A 14,512-nucleotide genomic window follows, 5' to 3' on the forward strand; every position below is an offset into this window, starting at 1 on the left:
GTGCCCACAAAAAAAATCTCTAAAAAAAAAAAAAAAAAAAAAAGGATAGGATTTATATTTTAAATGATCCTAAACCAGCACCTAGAATAATAACCTGAAATATCACTGCTTAGAAAGCCTATCTGCCGAGGGACCAGAAGTTGGCATAATGGCCATGTCGCTGGACTCCCATAGTCCACTGCGGTTCGAGTCCTGGATCCAGTGGCTTAAACTCACACTACGCATGTGTGCGTGCGTGCCCAAGATCCCAAGAGGAGAATCTAGGAGAAGGGATTGTGGCATGACCACCCCCCCTGGGGGGTGATTTCTCGCTTTCTGTCTCTCTGTCTCTCTCTATCTTTCAGGCGAGCGCACAAGACCTATAGCAAAAACCTCTCCAAAAAGAAAAAAAAATAAAGAAAGTCTATCTGCAGAGAGTGGATGAAAAGGTGCCAGTGAAGTACACTAAACACTTAACAATAAGAATGTAAGCTGTGTTGACTATAAGGATAAACTAAAAAATATTTTCTCCATTAAGACTGTAACACAAGGGACCGCCAAGTGGTTTGGTGGTTAAGGGCACTGGACTCCCACAAACTGCTGACTGCAGTTTGAGTTCCAGACCTGGCAGCTTTCTTTCTCACTTTCCCCCTCTCTCTTTCTCTCTCTCTCTTACTCTGTCCCTCTCTGGTCAAATTAAAATTAATTAATTAATTAATTAAAGTGGAGCTTGGCAAGAGTTTTAGGAAGTGAGACCAGGAAAGGCTTCATCTGGACTAGCCAGTCCAGATAGATAGATAGATAGATAGATAGATAGATAGATAGATAGATAGATAGATAGATAGATAGATAGATAGATAGATAGGTAGATAGATAAAGATATATAGATATATAGATATATAGATAGGTATAGATATGTGTGTGTGTGTGTGTGTGTGTGTGTGTATGTCTAAATCCCAAGAGAAAGCTAGAGAAGGGACTGGAATATGAACATCCTCTCTAGTGGTGGGAGGGAGTTGGGGGAGATTTCTCACTTTAATCTGTCTCTCTCTGGTAAGTACATACTCTATCACAAAAACTAAAACCAAAAAAACTAACTCGCTTTCTGTCTCTGTCTTTCTGGTGAGCTCAGCGCTCCACAGCAAAACCTCTTAAAAATTATCTTTCACAATTTCCCATCAAAAGAGGTTTAAATGTGCCTAAAATTATTAATCTCTTTCCTACAGGTTAGTTTTTAATAAACCTTCAGTTCTTTAATCTGACAGCCACCAACCCCAGCACACTGGAATCACTAATCATTTTTTTGATAACAGAATGAGTCACTGTTTGGGACCAGCAGGTGGCATGGAGGTTAAAGCACTGAACTCCCATATAGGCAATTGCAGTTCAAGTACCGGATCTTGCTTTCTCACTTTCTCTCTTTCACTCTGTCCCTCTCTGGATGGATGAATATAGATAGGTAGATAAATAAAGGCCAGTAGGTGGCATGGTAGTTAAGGGCACTGGACTCTCACATGTCCAACCTCAGTTCATGTCCTGGACCTAGCAGCTTGCTTTCTCACTCCCCCCCTTTTGCTCTCATTCTGTTCCTCTCTGGTCAAATTAAAAATGAAAAATTTATAATAAAGTTAAAATAATTCTTAAATAGTTAAATATTTTTTTTAAAACAAAAAGTAAGTCATGTTCAAAAATACTTAGATTAGATCCAGTGAATGAAACAAATGTGTCCCTTCATACTGATAAATGCATGGATAAAAAGGCATGAGTAAACCAAGACCTAAGTAATTATAAACAAATAAACTAGTTCCCTATTTAATGAAAATTACAATAAAATTTTAAAAGTAAGCCTGCCCTTTGATAAATCTGAATTAAGAAAAAATATGGACGGGAACCAGCAGTTAGCGTAATGGTTATGTTGCTGGACTCCCACGTAGTCGACCGCGGTTCGTGTCCCAGACCCGGTGACTTAAAACGCACGCCGGGCATGTGTGCATGAATGCCCAAGATCCCGAGGGGAGAATGGAGGAGAAGGGATTGCGGCGTGACCATCCCCTCTGGGGGGTGATTTCTCGCTTTCTGTCTCTATGTCTCTCTCTGTCTGTCTGGTGAGCGCATGCGCCCTATAGCGAAAAAAAACCTCTCCCAAAAAAAGAAAAAATATGGGGGAAGGGCTTTATTTAAAATGGCATAGGGCCAGTCAGGTGGCATGGTGGTTAAGGCAGCTAGAACTCTCAGACTTAATGGTTCAAGTCTGAACCTGGCAGCTGGAAAAATATGCCAGACATATGTGCATGGGTACCAAAATCTTGAAAAAAGAACAGAGAAGGGACTGCAGCATGGTCATCCCATCTGGGGGGAGGAGGAGGGATATCTCGTTTTCCCTCTCTCTTTCTCCAATATAATGTTCTTTTTTTAAAAAAATAATTATTTAATTTTATTTATTATTATTATTATTGTTATCATTATTTTAATCTGACCTGAGAGAGAGAGGGGGAAAGTGAAAAAGCAAGATGCCAGGTCCACAACCCAAACTGCAGTCGGCCATGTGGGAGTCCAGTGTCTTTACCATGCCACCTGCCAGCTCCAGCTTCCAATGTTCTAGCACGCAACATGGAACTCCATTTTCAAAAGAGCTAGAGTGATCACACACTGGAAATTATCTCCCTTAGATAGATCCTTTGGGTTAGAGCTACTAGGACGGTTAAGAATAGCAGATTGATGGACCACTCTCCTAACACAGACCATGAAGAAAGCAGTGCCTAGAAATTCTAGTGTCTGAAATTCCATTTTCAGGGATGAGTCTGGTAGGTTTCCCAAAACAATCAAGGTATACTGGCAGGCCAACGCTTTCCTTCCCTTGTTCTCTTTCATTAAAAAACATACTTTCCATGGCCAGAAGATGGCATAGAAGTTACGGTGCTGGACTCCCATATGGCCAACTGCAGGATCCAGGATCTGGTGGCTTGTAAACACAGGCCCAACACGTGTGTGCATGCCCAAGATCCGGGAGGACAATGGAGAAGGACGGAGGAGGAGGGACTGCTGTGCCGCCAACCCCCCTGGGGAGGGGTAATTTCTCACTCTGTGCAGTGCCCTATGGCAAAAATCTCTCTCAAAGAAAAAAAATAACATTATTATTTCAGGACCAGCAAATGGTGTAGCAGTTATGTCACTGACTCCCACGGAGCCTACCGAGGTTAAGAGTCCTGGACCTAGTGGCTTGAAATTCATGCCAGGAATGTGTGTGAGCATACCTAAGAACCCTGGAGGAGAATGGAGAAGGAATTGCAGTGTGGCCATCCTCACTGGGAGTTGATTTACTTTCCCTCTCACTGTCTGTCTCCAATGAGGGCATGTGCCTCAAGGCTAAAAAAAAAAAAAAGCTTTACCCTGCAAGAGCTACACTTTACCCAGCCTCCACAATAACTATGAAATAAGTCTAAGAAAAGGAAACAGGGGGACCAGCAGTTAGCGTAATGGCTATGTCACTGGACTCCCATGTAGTCGACTACGGTTCGAGTCCCAGACCCGGTGGCTTAAACTCACACTGGGCGCGTGTGCGTGCGTGCGTGCCCAAGATCCCAAGACGAGAATGGAGGAGAAGGGACTGCGGTGTGGCCATCCCCCCTGGGGGGTGATTTATCGCTTTCTCTCTGTCTCTGTCTGTCTCTGTCTGGCGAGTGCACATGCCCTATAGCAAAAACCTCTAAAAAAAAAAAACAGTGGCCACAGCATGCCAGATAGAACTGGCACTGACAGAGAAAGGAAAAAAGCAAATTGGTCCTCATAAGGGTGGACTTTGTCCAGTAGAAATTCCAAAGAACATCTCACTTCCAGCTGAGAGGTCACCAACGTACCATCACCAAAGGACAATGTTGTGTCAGAACTATGTACCATCTATTCCATGCTATTCTGAGTGATGAGGACACAGGGGTGAACAGGACCTAACAGGTGGGAAGTACACTGCTGGCACAGGAAGCAAACAGTGACAAGGGCTGTCTAATTTCGAGGAGCAGCACGTTGGAAAGAATGAAGCTTTAAGTTGCAAGGTGGGGGACCAGCAGTTGGTGTAATGGCTACATCACTGGACTCCCATGTAGTCGACTGAGGTTGGAGTCCCGGACCGGGTGACTTAAACTCACGGTCAGGTGCGTGTACGTGCCTGCCCAAGACTGCAAGAGAATAGAGAGGGAACTGCAGCGTGGCCATCCCCCCCGGGGGTGATTTCTCTCGCTGTCTGTGACTTTTTTGACGAGCGCATGCGCTCTATAGCGAAAACCTCTCCAAAAAAAAAGAAAAGAAATTAAGTTCCAAGGTGGAAGAAGGCGATGTGGCAGCTGGTTCGAGGTCTGAGCCCGGCCGAACCTGGGTCTGAATCCTCGCTTTACCAATCTGTGAACTGGGAGGCGCCTCGCCGAGTTGTGAGAACTGAACGCCTAATGCACGCAAAGCACTTCGCCAGGCTCTGGCGCTCGGAAGTGGTCTGAGAGCTCTCTCTTATTTAGTATCTCATCTTCTGGTCCCTAAAACCCGCTCGCACAGCGCCCGGAATCTCCTGAAGGATTTGGGAAGGTCGGCGGACTACATCAATGCACGAAAAACTGGATGGACGCGAGAAAAGAGCAGAAAGTGCACGAGGTGCTCGGCGCACCGCCAAGATCTCCCCACGCGAGCGAACGGACCACGGGCGCCCGGAGGAGGCCCGGCGTCTTCGGGGCAGGACCCCGGGAGCCTGCCGCGGGGACTGGCGGCGCGAGTCCTCCCGGCGGCCGAGAAGCGCCTCATCGCGCCTCGAGGGAGCGTCACGGGCGGACGAAGAAGCGCCAGTGGGGCATCCGGGTCGCGCCGGGGGGCGAGGGGCGGCAGGAAGAGACCTGGGTGAGGAAAAGGGCGGCCCAGCGCGCAAGGACTGGTGAGGAGCCGGCCCCCTCTCGGAGAAGTCCCTTCGGATCGCCGCGCGCGGGGACCGTTTGGACCTAACTGCCTTCCGTCTCGGCGCCCGTCCCCCAGCCCGAGTCTGCCCGACACCGCCGCCACATCCCGCCTCCCCCAGACGCCGCGCTCACGTGACCGCGGGCCTCTGGCGGGGCGCGGGGCGGGGCTCTCCTCGCGTGACGTGGAGGGGGCGGGGCCAAGATGGCGCTGCCCGGGAAGGTGAGGAACCCGCGGCGCGGACGGCGGAAACAGTGAGCGAGGTAGCGCAGTGGCGACTTGTGCAGTAGGTTGGAGGCGGTGGAGGTGACCCTGCGCCACCTCTCAGGCCGCAGTGACCTGCAGTGGAGCTCCCTCCTCGCGGCGGGGGGGCGGGGGGGGGAGCGAGAAGACTGCGGACTAGTCGGAGTGGCCGCCCTCTGCTTGGCGGGGCCCAGAGTCCCGGGCGTCCCCCACCCAGCTGGCTTCCCCGGAGCCCCAGGTCCTGAGCCATGACCCGGTAGTGCCCTCCATCTCCGCCGGCCCCAGGTCCCGGGGCTCCGCTGAGCGGGTCGGTGCTGGCGGAGGCGGCCGTGGTGTTCACAGTGGTGCTCAGCATCCACGCAGCCGTGTGGGACCGATACTCATGGTCCGCCGTGGCCCTAGCAGTGCAGGCCTTCTACGTGCAGTACAAATGGGACCGGCTGCTGCAGCAGGGAAGCGCAGTCTTCCAGTTCCGAATGTCCGCAAACAGTGGCCTCCTGCCTGCCTCCATGGTCATGCCTTTGCTGGGGCTAGTCATGAAGGAGCGCTGCCAGGCTGCAGGGAATCCGTACTTCGAGCGTTTTGGCATTGTGGTGGCAGCCACAGGCATGGCAGTGGCCCTCTTCTCATCAGTGTTGGCTCTGGGCATCACTCGTCCAGTGCCCACTAACACTTGTGTTATCTCGGGGTTGGCAGGAGGTATCATTATTTATATCATGAAGCACTCGCTAAGTGTCGGTGAGGTGATCGAAGTCCTGGAAGTCTTACTGATCTTCGTTTATCTCAACATGATCCTGCTGTACCTGCTGCCCCGCTGCTTCACTCCCGGGGAGGCGCTGCTGGTGTTGGGTGGCATTAGCTTCGTCCTCAACCAGCTTATCAAACGTTCTCTGACTGTGGTGGAAAGCCAGGGGGACCCAGTGGACTTCTTCCTGCTGGTGGTGGTGGTAGGGATGGTACTCATGGGTGTCTTCTTCAGCACCCTCTTCATCTTCATGGACTCAGGCACCTGGGCCTCTTCCATCTTCTTCCACCTCATGACCTGCGTGCTGGGCCTTGGCGTGGTCCTGCCCTGGCTGCACCGGCTCATTCGCAGGAACCCACTGCTCTGGCTTCTTCAGTTCCTCTTCCAGACAGACACCCGCATCTACCTTCTAGCCTATTGGTCTCTGCTGGCCATGTTGGCGTGCCTGGTGGTGCTGTACCAGAATTCCAAGCGTTCATCTTCTGAGTCCAAGAAGCACCAGGCCCCCACCATCACCCGAAAGTATTTCCACTTCATCGTGGTAGCTACCTACATCCCAGGTATCATCTTTGACCGACCTCTGCTCTATGTGGCCGCCACCGTGTGTCTGGCGGTCTTCATCTTCCTGGAGTATGTGCGCTACTTCCGCATCAAGCCCTTGGGTCACACTCTGCGCAGCCTCCTGTCCCTCTTTCTAGATGAACGAGACAGCGGACCACTCATCCTGACGCATATCTACCTGCTCCTGGGCATGTCTCTTCCTGTTTGGCTGGTCCCCAGACCCTGCACACAGAAGGGGAGCCTGGGAGGAGCACGGGCACTAGTGCCCTATGCCGGTGTCCTGGCTGTGGGTGTGGGCGATACTGTGGCCTCCATCTTTGGCAGCACCATGGGGGAGATCCGCTGGCCTGGCACCAAAAAGACTTTTGAGGGGACTATGACATCTATATTTGCACAGATCATTTCCGTAGCTCTGATCTTAATCTTTGACAGTGGAGTGGACCTGAACTACAGTTACGCTTGGATTCTAGGGTCCATCAGCACCGTGTCCCTCCTAGAAGCATACACCACCCAGATAGACAATCTCCTTCTGCCTCTCTACCTCCTGATACTGTTGATGGCCTAGCTGTCATGCAGCAGCAGTGATGGAGAGATGGACGTGGGCAGGGGGGATAGTCCCCACAGCAACCAGGCCCTTGGGCAAGAAAAGCAGATTGGACTTTTTAGTTGACTCAGATTTAAAATAAAAAAGCAGAGCTCTCCTGGCTTTAGTTTTGCTGATGTTTGGAAAGAGTAAAAGGCATAAAGGCTAGTGAGACAGCTCAAAGGATGTGAGCTATAAAGCCTGCTCTCATCTGGCAGTCAGCGGGACCGAGGAGGCAGGAGACTGCGTAACAAAAAGTGAACACTGTGGGTTCTGGGTTCACACTGATGTCAATATCCTTGGCTCCACAACTTCTTAACTGTGTAGTCACTTATACAGGCTGAGCCTCAGTTCTCTCTGCAAGATGGGAATAGTGACAAGCTTACACCTCCAGTGAGATGAGGGTGTGAGGTGTCCAGCCTAGGGCTTGTCACTGTTGGGCAGTCAGTCAGAGAAAGTGTCCTAATTACTCAAGACTAGCCCTCATCATAGCAAACGGCCAGATAAGCCACGGGGTTTTATGGATTATCCTTGGGGACGAGGGTGACCTTTACTCTCCTAGTTTTACTTAGAGGAGGAGAAGGCAAGAGGAAGGGAGCCTAATGTGTGTGTTTTGTCCCTAGGGTGGGACTCGCCAAAGGAGAGGTGGGTCAGCTTATTGCATGTGTGCGTAAGGGCTGGGGACAGAGGGTCCCATCCTAGGCTGACGTCCCATTTCAGCCACCCCCACCTCTGCGCATGACTAACTGGTGTATTGCCTAGTACCTAGCCTGGCTGGGGCTGAACAGCAGATGTCCTGGGGTCCGCCCTGAGAGCACTCCATCTGTCCAAACCCGTTTACCTCCCTTGGCAACACTAGGAAGATCCACAGGGCTGGGGGAGATTGCTGGGAGTACAGAATGGCTCTACAGGGGTGGGCGTGTGAGGGCAGGCTCCCGAACACCACAGCATACCCCAGGGCTAGCACAGCCTGACACTAGCAGGAACTCCATGAACATTTCCTGTCTGTGGGAAGACAGCACGGCAGGAATCCGAGGCAGGGCAAGGTTGTCCCCCTTCTCACCCAGCCTGAGAGGGAGGGAGAGAAGGAAGAGAAGACCTTGGCCTACTAAGGCCAGATGCCAGGGAGCTAGAGCTTCCGCCCGGGAATCACTGCCCAGAGCTTCCCTTCAGAGGGCAGTATGGAGAATTTCCTTTGGGGTGCCACAGAGCTCTGACAAACCCATCCTTTCATTCAGCCTCTGTCCCTCAGTCTCCATTCCAGTGCTTGCCAAAGGAGACCACACAGTGTCGGGGAAGGGGCACCAGCTCGCAGCACTAACTCCCTGGGTGGCATTGGCTTGGCCACCTACAAAGCGGGGCGGTAGATTCATCAAGGCTCATATGGCTGCCAAGGCCACACAGGTGACATGAACGAGGACAGGAACCACAGGATAGCAAGTAACCATGGAGTTTAGACCTGAGGTTGTCTTGCCCAGTCTTTCAAAGAAGCTTTGTAACCTGGATTGTTCTCTGGAGTCTTCCATCTAAAACAATTTGTCTAAACACTGATGCCCAGGAGAAAACTGTGGCCCAGAATTAGCCGGCGGTCTCCAACACAACATCTAGGCCAGACCTCAGCTAAGCAGCTTTTGGATTTAGTAGTTGTTCAGAAAGTCTGGGTGCCTGCCAAGCATACCAAAGCCAGAAGGACCCCTGGAGGCCCTGGTTGGGACCCATTGTCATTATTAGTAGCAGTTTTAGTTTGGCTATAGAGCACATGTGCTTGCCAGGGATGGCCATGCCACAATCCCTTCTCTTGGGATTTTGTGTATGCATGCACATACACGGTGTGTCTTCTAGCCCCCAGGTCCAGGACTTGAACCACGCAGTTGGCAATGTGAGATCCAGCCACCTTAAAACACCACACCACTGGCCCCTTATACAGGTGGAAAAATGGTCCCTGAGAGAAGGGCCTGATCAGAGACCAGAGAGCAAGTTGGTCACAAAGCTGGGACCAGAACCTGGGACACTGGGTTCCTAGTGCTGGGCTTCTTTCCCCTCCCTAAGCAGGGAAGACTAGGCCACGTAGTGGTTGGGCGCCCTGGCTCCAGACTGGGCTGACAATAACCGAGCATCGGTGTGGCTTGGACTTATCACTTACCCTTTGGGGTAACTGCAAGCGCAGATGGGAAGAGCTCCTGTGGGCCTCCCTGAGGACAAGGACCGAGGAGGTACAGCGCCTACAGCGTAGCTCGGAGCAGGCATACCGCGAGTACTCGCTAAATGATACTTGTTCTAAAATCTCTCACGCCGGACAGGGCAGAGGCACCGGCTGACTGTCAGCGGAACTGTCATCCAGGACCCATCAAGAAGCTGCATTCAGAGGCCGTTTTTATTCAGTGTCTTACGCGGTAGGAGTCAGTGCGTCTGAAGGAGAAGAGTTGACAGGGGGCCAGAACGCTCTGGGTACAAGGCTTCAAGGGGGCAGTCATGCCGGGACAGTGGATCTCTGGGGAGCTTCCCACCCAGCTGTGGCTGCTGCTCTGCCACTTCTGCCTCTCACTTGCCCATCTGCAGGGCTGGGGCACAGGCTTTGGCAGGGGAGTCAGGAGGGTAGCCGAGACTCCCCGGGGCAGCCTCGAGGTGGTGTTGGCAGCCACGGCTTCGTCACCAGTCAGACCTCTAAGTGTACAGCACGGGGAAGGGCAGCTCTGGTGTTGGCTGGAGCCTGTGGCAGGGGGAGGGGACCACTGCTCTTCACCTCCAGTGCCTCTTCAAGGGACCATCTGGGGCCCACACCCACCCTGCCACCTTTACCAGTTCTCCGGGCTCCAGATGGTGCCGGAAGCCTCCATCAGGTGGAAGGTGTAGACGTGGCGTGAGCAGTCAGAGAGGTTGCACTCGCTCTTGTGCACCACTTCTCCATGAATTAGGACCAGGGCCCCTGGCAGGGACACGAGCAGGTCACGGGAGGCAGGAAGAGAGAGGGCCCCTCCTCCCTCGGGTGGTTTTGGGTCCCTTATCTCCATCTCCATCCCCATCCCTGAAAGCTCAGGTGCCTGTGGCCCACCCCAGGGTTGGAGGCCATGCTGCTTAGACAGGGGCTCCCCGGGGACCAAGCCCTCTGTGCTGTGGCCTCCCCTTCTGCAGCTCAGCCCAAACTTGACAGTGATGCAGAGCGGACAGAGGGCAGACTAACAGCCAGCGTTGTTGAGTGCCCGCCTGTGCCACATGGTCCTGGGAACATCGACGTCCAGCATCTCACTACCTCCCTACTTTCATTTGGGGAAACTAAGATTCGCAGAGATGCAGTCATTTGCCCAAAAAAACAGTTTGTGGCCCAGCTGCTGTGGCCCAGCAGTAACCCAAGTCCCGTGCAAGGCTGGGGGCCTGTGTCCAGCTGGGGTTCAGTCCATGGATTAGTCAGAAAACACACCAGGCAGCCAGGCTCCTGAGAGGCTGAGGGCGGGGGAGGGACGGCACACAATGAGAAGGCCCACCTGAGATGGTGCCCTGTCTTTCATGCGCATGCCCAAGGTCTCTACTCCAAAGAAAAGAAACAGCTCTTAAGTAGCAGAGTCTAGATTCTAGCCTCATCCCCAAGATCTTGCTGGTACCCACTGCCTGCCGACTCCAGTGCCCATCCAGCCCCACCTTCTGTCATTCTGTGGCCTCAGCCCTCAGAAGACCCTAAGGGGAGCAGTGTGGGTGCTGGTGATCGAGTAAGCATGACCCCTGCCTCCCGGCGCCCTGCACCACCTACCTCTCTGCACCGGCGTTGGCACGAAGAGGCTGTTATCCCGGACTGGCTCTGACCCGAGGAAGCTGGTGCCAGGTACCGAGCCAGCAGGTGCCCTGACCATCCTCCTTGACACTCCACCTGCAGCCAAGGTAGAACCTTTAGCCCCTCTTTTGTTTGGCCCCCGTTCTGGCAGGGGGTGAGAGGGTACAGGTGGGCAGGGGAAGACAGGGTCCTCACTGGTGTGGGAGCCAGGGATGAACCAGAGGCAGCCGTTCTCCAGCGTGGCATCCTCCAGTGCGATCCACATGCCCAGCACGCGGCCCAGGGGCTCCGTGTACAGGAAGGAGGCGTCCTGGTGAGGGGAGACTACAGCAGGCCCACAACTGAGACATTGTTCCTCTGTCTGGCCCCACCTCACCTTGGTCTCCTTTTTCACTCCTTAGTCCTCTGGGAATCCTCCAGGGCCAGCCTTCCTGATCAGTTAGAATCTGCCACATCCAGGCCTAGAACGTTTTTGTTTTGTTTTGTTTTGTTTTGCTAGAGGGTGTGTGAGCTCATCAGAGACAGAGAGAAAGCAAGAAGTCACTCCCTAAAGGGGTGACCATGTCACAATCCCCACTCTTCCATTCTCCTCTCGGAATCTGGGGCATGCACGCACATGCACCTGGTGTGACTTTCAAACCACTGGGCCCAGGACTTGAACTACCAAGCTGGCCGTGTGGGGTCCAGCCTCTTCAGCCTCCACACCACCTGCTGACCCCAAGCCTAGTAACTTTAGGCAAGAGATTTCATGTCTCATGGCCCCCCTCCCAGAGCTGATGAAGGACTCTGTGAGATTCTGTATGAGAAGGATGCAGTGCAGGGCCTGGCGTTATAGCTACTTGCTAAAATGTACCGCGATTACTTTATTCTAGCCAGGCAACAAGAGCCACTTCTTCTTTTTAAAGAGAGATTTTTTTTCTTTTTGCTGTAGGATGCATGTGCTTGCCGCACACAGAGAGAGACAGAAAGCGAGAACTCCCCCACCAGGGGTGGTGGCCACACCACAATCCCTTCTCCTCCGTTCTCCTGTCAGGATTTTGGGCATGCACACATACACGCTCAGCGTGAGTTTCATGCTCCGGGGTCTGGGGCTTGAACCACCGTCAACTTCATGGGAGTCTAGCAATGTAACTGCTATGCCATCTGCTGGTCCCTAAAACCATGCTTCTTAACCAGGAACAAGCAGTTATCAGACACCAAGTGACAAAATATCTGGAAATAGGGTGCCAAGCAGATGGATGACTGACCAAGAATCTTTTTTCTATTTTGTTTGTTTGTTTGTTTTTGCTATAGGACACATGCACTTGCCCAGAGACAGAATGTGAGAAAGCAGCCCCCAAGGGGGATGGCCACACTGCAACCCCTTCTTCAGTCTCTGGGATCTGGGGTACACACACGTACACACAGTGTGTTTTTCAAGCTGCTGGGTCCCAGGACTTGAACTGCTCATTAGCCATGTGGGATGGAGTCACCTTAACCACCACGCCACCATGCAGTCCCACCCACATTTTTAAACGCTTCCCCACATAATACTGGGGCACAGCAGGATGGAGAGCCTCTGAAAGAGGGAACAGTAGAGGGGAGCCAGGCTCGCCCCTTTCCTTCCTGGTTAGCTGGGACTTTGACAGTCCAGGTGGTGCCCAGGGGGAGGTGTGCTTATAGTGGGGGCAATCCATCCAGGAGAGGAGTGGTGGAGGGGACTGGGTGGGGCAGAAAAGGCTCAGAAGGGGAGGGCCTGTCCCCCAGGGCTGAATGGTGGGGAAGGAGTCGGTGGCCACGAGGAGGCTGACCTGGGCTCATGTAAGGAGGGAATGGGTGGCCTGTGAAGGGCTGAGCTCCCTGTCACCAGAGGCATTTGAGCAGAAGCAGACGGTCGCCCAACAGCAGTCTGTTAAGGGTCTCTGTGCATTGGGTAGGGTTTGTAACTAGCTCAGTGAATTTTGCGCTGAAGCCGCCCAGGGAGGGTATTAAAAATACACATTCCAGGCCCAGCAAGAGCATGGTGGTTAAGGAGACTGGATCCCACCCAGACCCAGTGGCTTGGAAAACGGCCCTGTAGGTGTGTCTGTGCATGTGTGTGCGTGCGTGTGTGTGTGACCAGAATCCTGAGAGGAGAACGGAGGAGGATATATTGCGGCCTGGCCATCCCCCTCCCCATACACATACTCTACAGCTAACTTTTAAAAAGTAGAGTCCAGGACCAGGTGGTGGCATGGCAATAAAGCGCAGCCCTCCGTAAGGCAGTCTTGCGTGGGACGGTTCCCAGGGCGAGTCCAGAGGTCTCCCTGAGTCTGCCAAGCACATAATCCAGCTGCTGAAGGCCGGGGGCCGGGGATCGTGGCATCAAGACCCTACCGAGGGTGCTGTCTCTGCCTCTGTGTGTCTCTCTCTGTCATTTAGGGAAGAAAAACAAATTCCTAGGCCCATTTGTACATACTGGCTTTTGATCTCAAGGAATGAGTTTCAGGAATCTGAAATTTTAAGAGAGGTTTTTGGGGCTGGCAGGGGGGCTGGTGATCAGAGGCACTGGACCCCCACATGGCTGACGCTACTCAAGTCCCAGACCTGGCGCCGCCGCGCTTTCTCTCTTGCCCTTTCTCCCTCTCACTCTGTCTCTCTCTGGTTAAATTAAAAATAAATAAAGTTAAATGAAATAATACCTTTTTTTTTAAAAAAAAAAAGGAAAGAGATTTTTGCTGTAGGGTATGTGAGCTTTCTACAAAGACACAGAGAGAGAAAATGAGAAACCCCTCAGGGGAGATGGCCACACTACAATTCCTTTTCTTCCATTATCCTCTTGGGATTTGGGGCATGCATGCACACACACCCAGCATGAGTTTCAAACCGCCAGGTTCGGGACTTGAACAATGGTTGGCCATGTGAGTGGGAATCCAGTGCCTTAACCACTACACTACCTGCTTGCCCCAAGGAATCCAAAACTTTAACCAGCTCTGGGATGCTGTCAGGCTTGGGACAATTGTGCCACGGGCTGCCTCCCAATCCACCTTTCTGGGAACGAATGAAAAGTGGCTCCCCCAGCCCTGGCCCAGGTTCCTGTCCACTGAATCACAGCAGTCACGTGCCCCCTCTGGAGACCTGGCGACCACTGACATCCCAGACCAGCCTGCTGTCAGCTCACCTTCGCCGCCGATGTGAGGTTGCTGCGAGAGAGAGGGAGAGCCCAGTGAGGACGGCAGCACAGCCCCACCTCTCGGGTGCTGCCCTGGCTACACGTTTTCCTCCTTGGATTCCACATCAATGCCCGGCTACCAAGTGAAACCATCCTGCCCTTCAGAGAGCTTCTGTTCTACACAGGAGAGCCTGTGCCCAAAGGACCACAGAGCAGGACCAAGTGAGGGCTGGGAGGAAGGGCTAGGACACAGACCAGGAGCTGAACTCATCAGTCTCAGGTAAGGGAGTGGTCCCTCTTTCCTTGGGGGACCTGGAAGGCTTCTCAGAGGAGGTGGCTTCCAAGCAGGGCCTGGAAAGCTGAGAGCAGAGCATTGCAATAGCTAAGGAAGGGAGGAGGAAGTCCTGGGGGGGTGGGCCCCCTTGGTTCCTATTACTAATTATTTTTTTTTAATTTTGTTAGCACGTACACTCGCTGGGGATGGGAGGGGTGTGGAGAAAGCGCTCCCATGGGGAATGGGCACACTGCAATTCCTTCTCCATTCTCTTCTCAGGATTTTAGGCATGTATACAC

The 14,512-nt window shown here is 52.7% G+C and overlaps 3 protein-coding genes across 12 annotated transcripts in view; 1 reads left to right on the forward strand and 2 right to left on the reverse strand.

Annotated features, from left to right (window-relative positions):
* Nucleotides 1-9,325, reverse strand: part of NUP188 (nucleoporin 188) — a 94,177-nt gene extending 84,852 nt beyond the window's left edge. For both annotated transcript variants that reach the window (XM_014589955.2, XM_027774003.1), the window contains exon 1: nucleotides 9,187-9,325. In XM_014589955.2, the coding sequence (XP_014445441.2) occupies nucleotides 9,187-9,290 (104 nt within the window). In that variant the 5' untranslated portion in view covers nucleotides 9,291-9,325. The remainder of the gene's footprint in view (nucleotides 1-9,186) is intronic.
* Nucleotides 5,288-7,170, forward strand: DOLK (dolichol kinase). The gene is given in 1 exon segment (XM_006172077.3): nucleotides 5,288-7,170. A coding segment is annotated over 1 exon segment (1,623 nt). The 5' UTR covers nucleotides 5,288-5,402; the 3' UTR covers nucleotides 7,026-7,170.
* A 50-nt stretch (nucleotides 9,326-9,375) lies between the features above and the next one.
* PHYHD1 (phytanoyl-CoA dioxygenase domain containing 1) overlaps nucleotides 9,376-14,512 on the reverse strand; it is a 19,865-nt gene continuing 14,728 nt past the window's right edge. For 5 of the 9 annotated variants that reach the window (XM_027774006.1, XM_014589960.2, XM_027774008.1 and 2 more), the window contains 4 exons: nucleotides 11,005-11,133; nucleotides 10,789-10,905; nucleotides 9,843-9,969; nucleotides 9,642-9,775 (listed from right to left, as the gene is read on the reverse strand). In XM_027774006.1, the coding sequence (XP_027629807.1) occupies nucleotides 9,700-9,775; nucleotides 9,843-9,969; nucleotides 10,789-10,905; nucleotides 11,005-11,133 (449 nt within the window). In that variant the 3' untranslated portion in view covers nucleotides 9,642-9,699. Of the gene's footprint in view, nucleotides 9,453-9,633; nucleotides 9,776-9,842; nucleotides 9,970-10,788; nucleotides 10,906-11,004; nucleotides 11,134-13,948; nucleotides 13,971-14,512 lie in introns of those variants that run through there. The other 4 variants (XM_027774005.1, XM_014589958.2, XM_027774004.1 and 1 more) reach the window with 3 other exon arrangements.

The sequence above is a fragment of the Tupaia chinensis genome, unplaced genomic scaffold (assembly GCF_000334495.1).
Source record: "Tupaia chinensis unplaced genomic scaffold, TupChi_1.0 Scaffold000394_1, whole genome shotgun sequence".
NCBI classification, from domain to species: domain Eukaryota; kingdom Metazoa; phylum Chordata; class Mammalia; order Scandentia; family Tupaiidae; genus Tupaia; species Tupaia belangeri.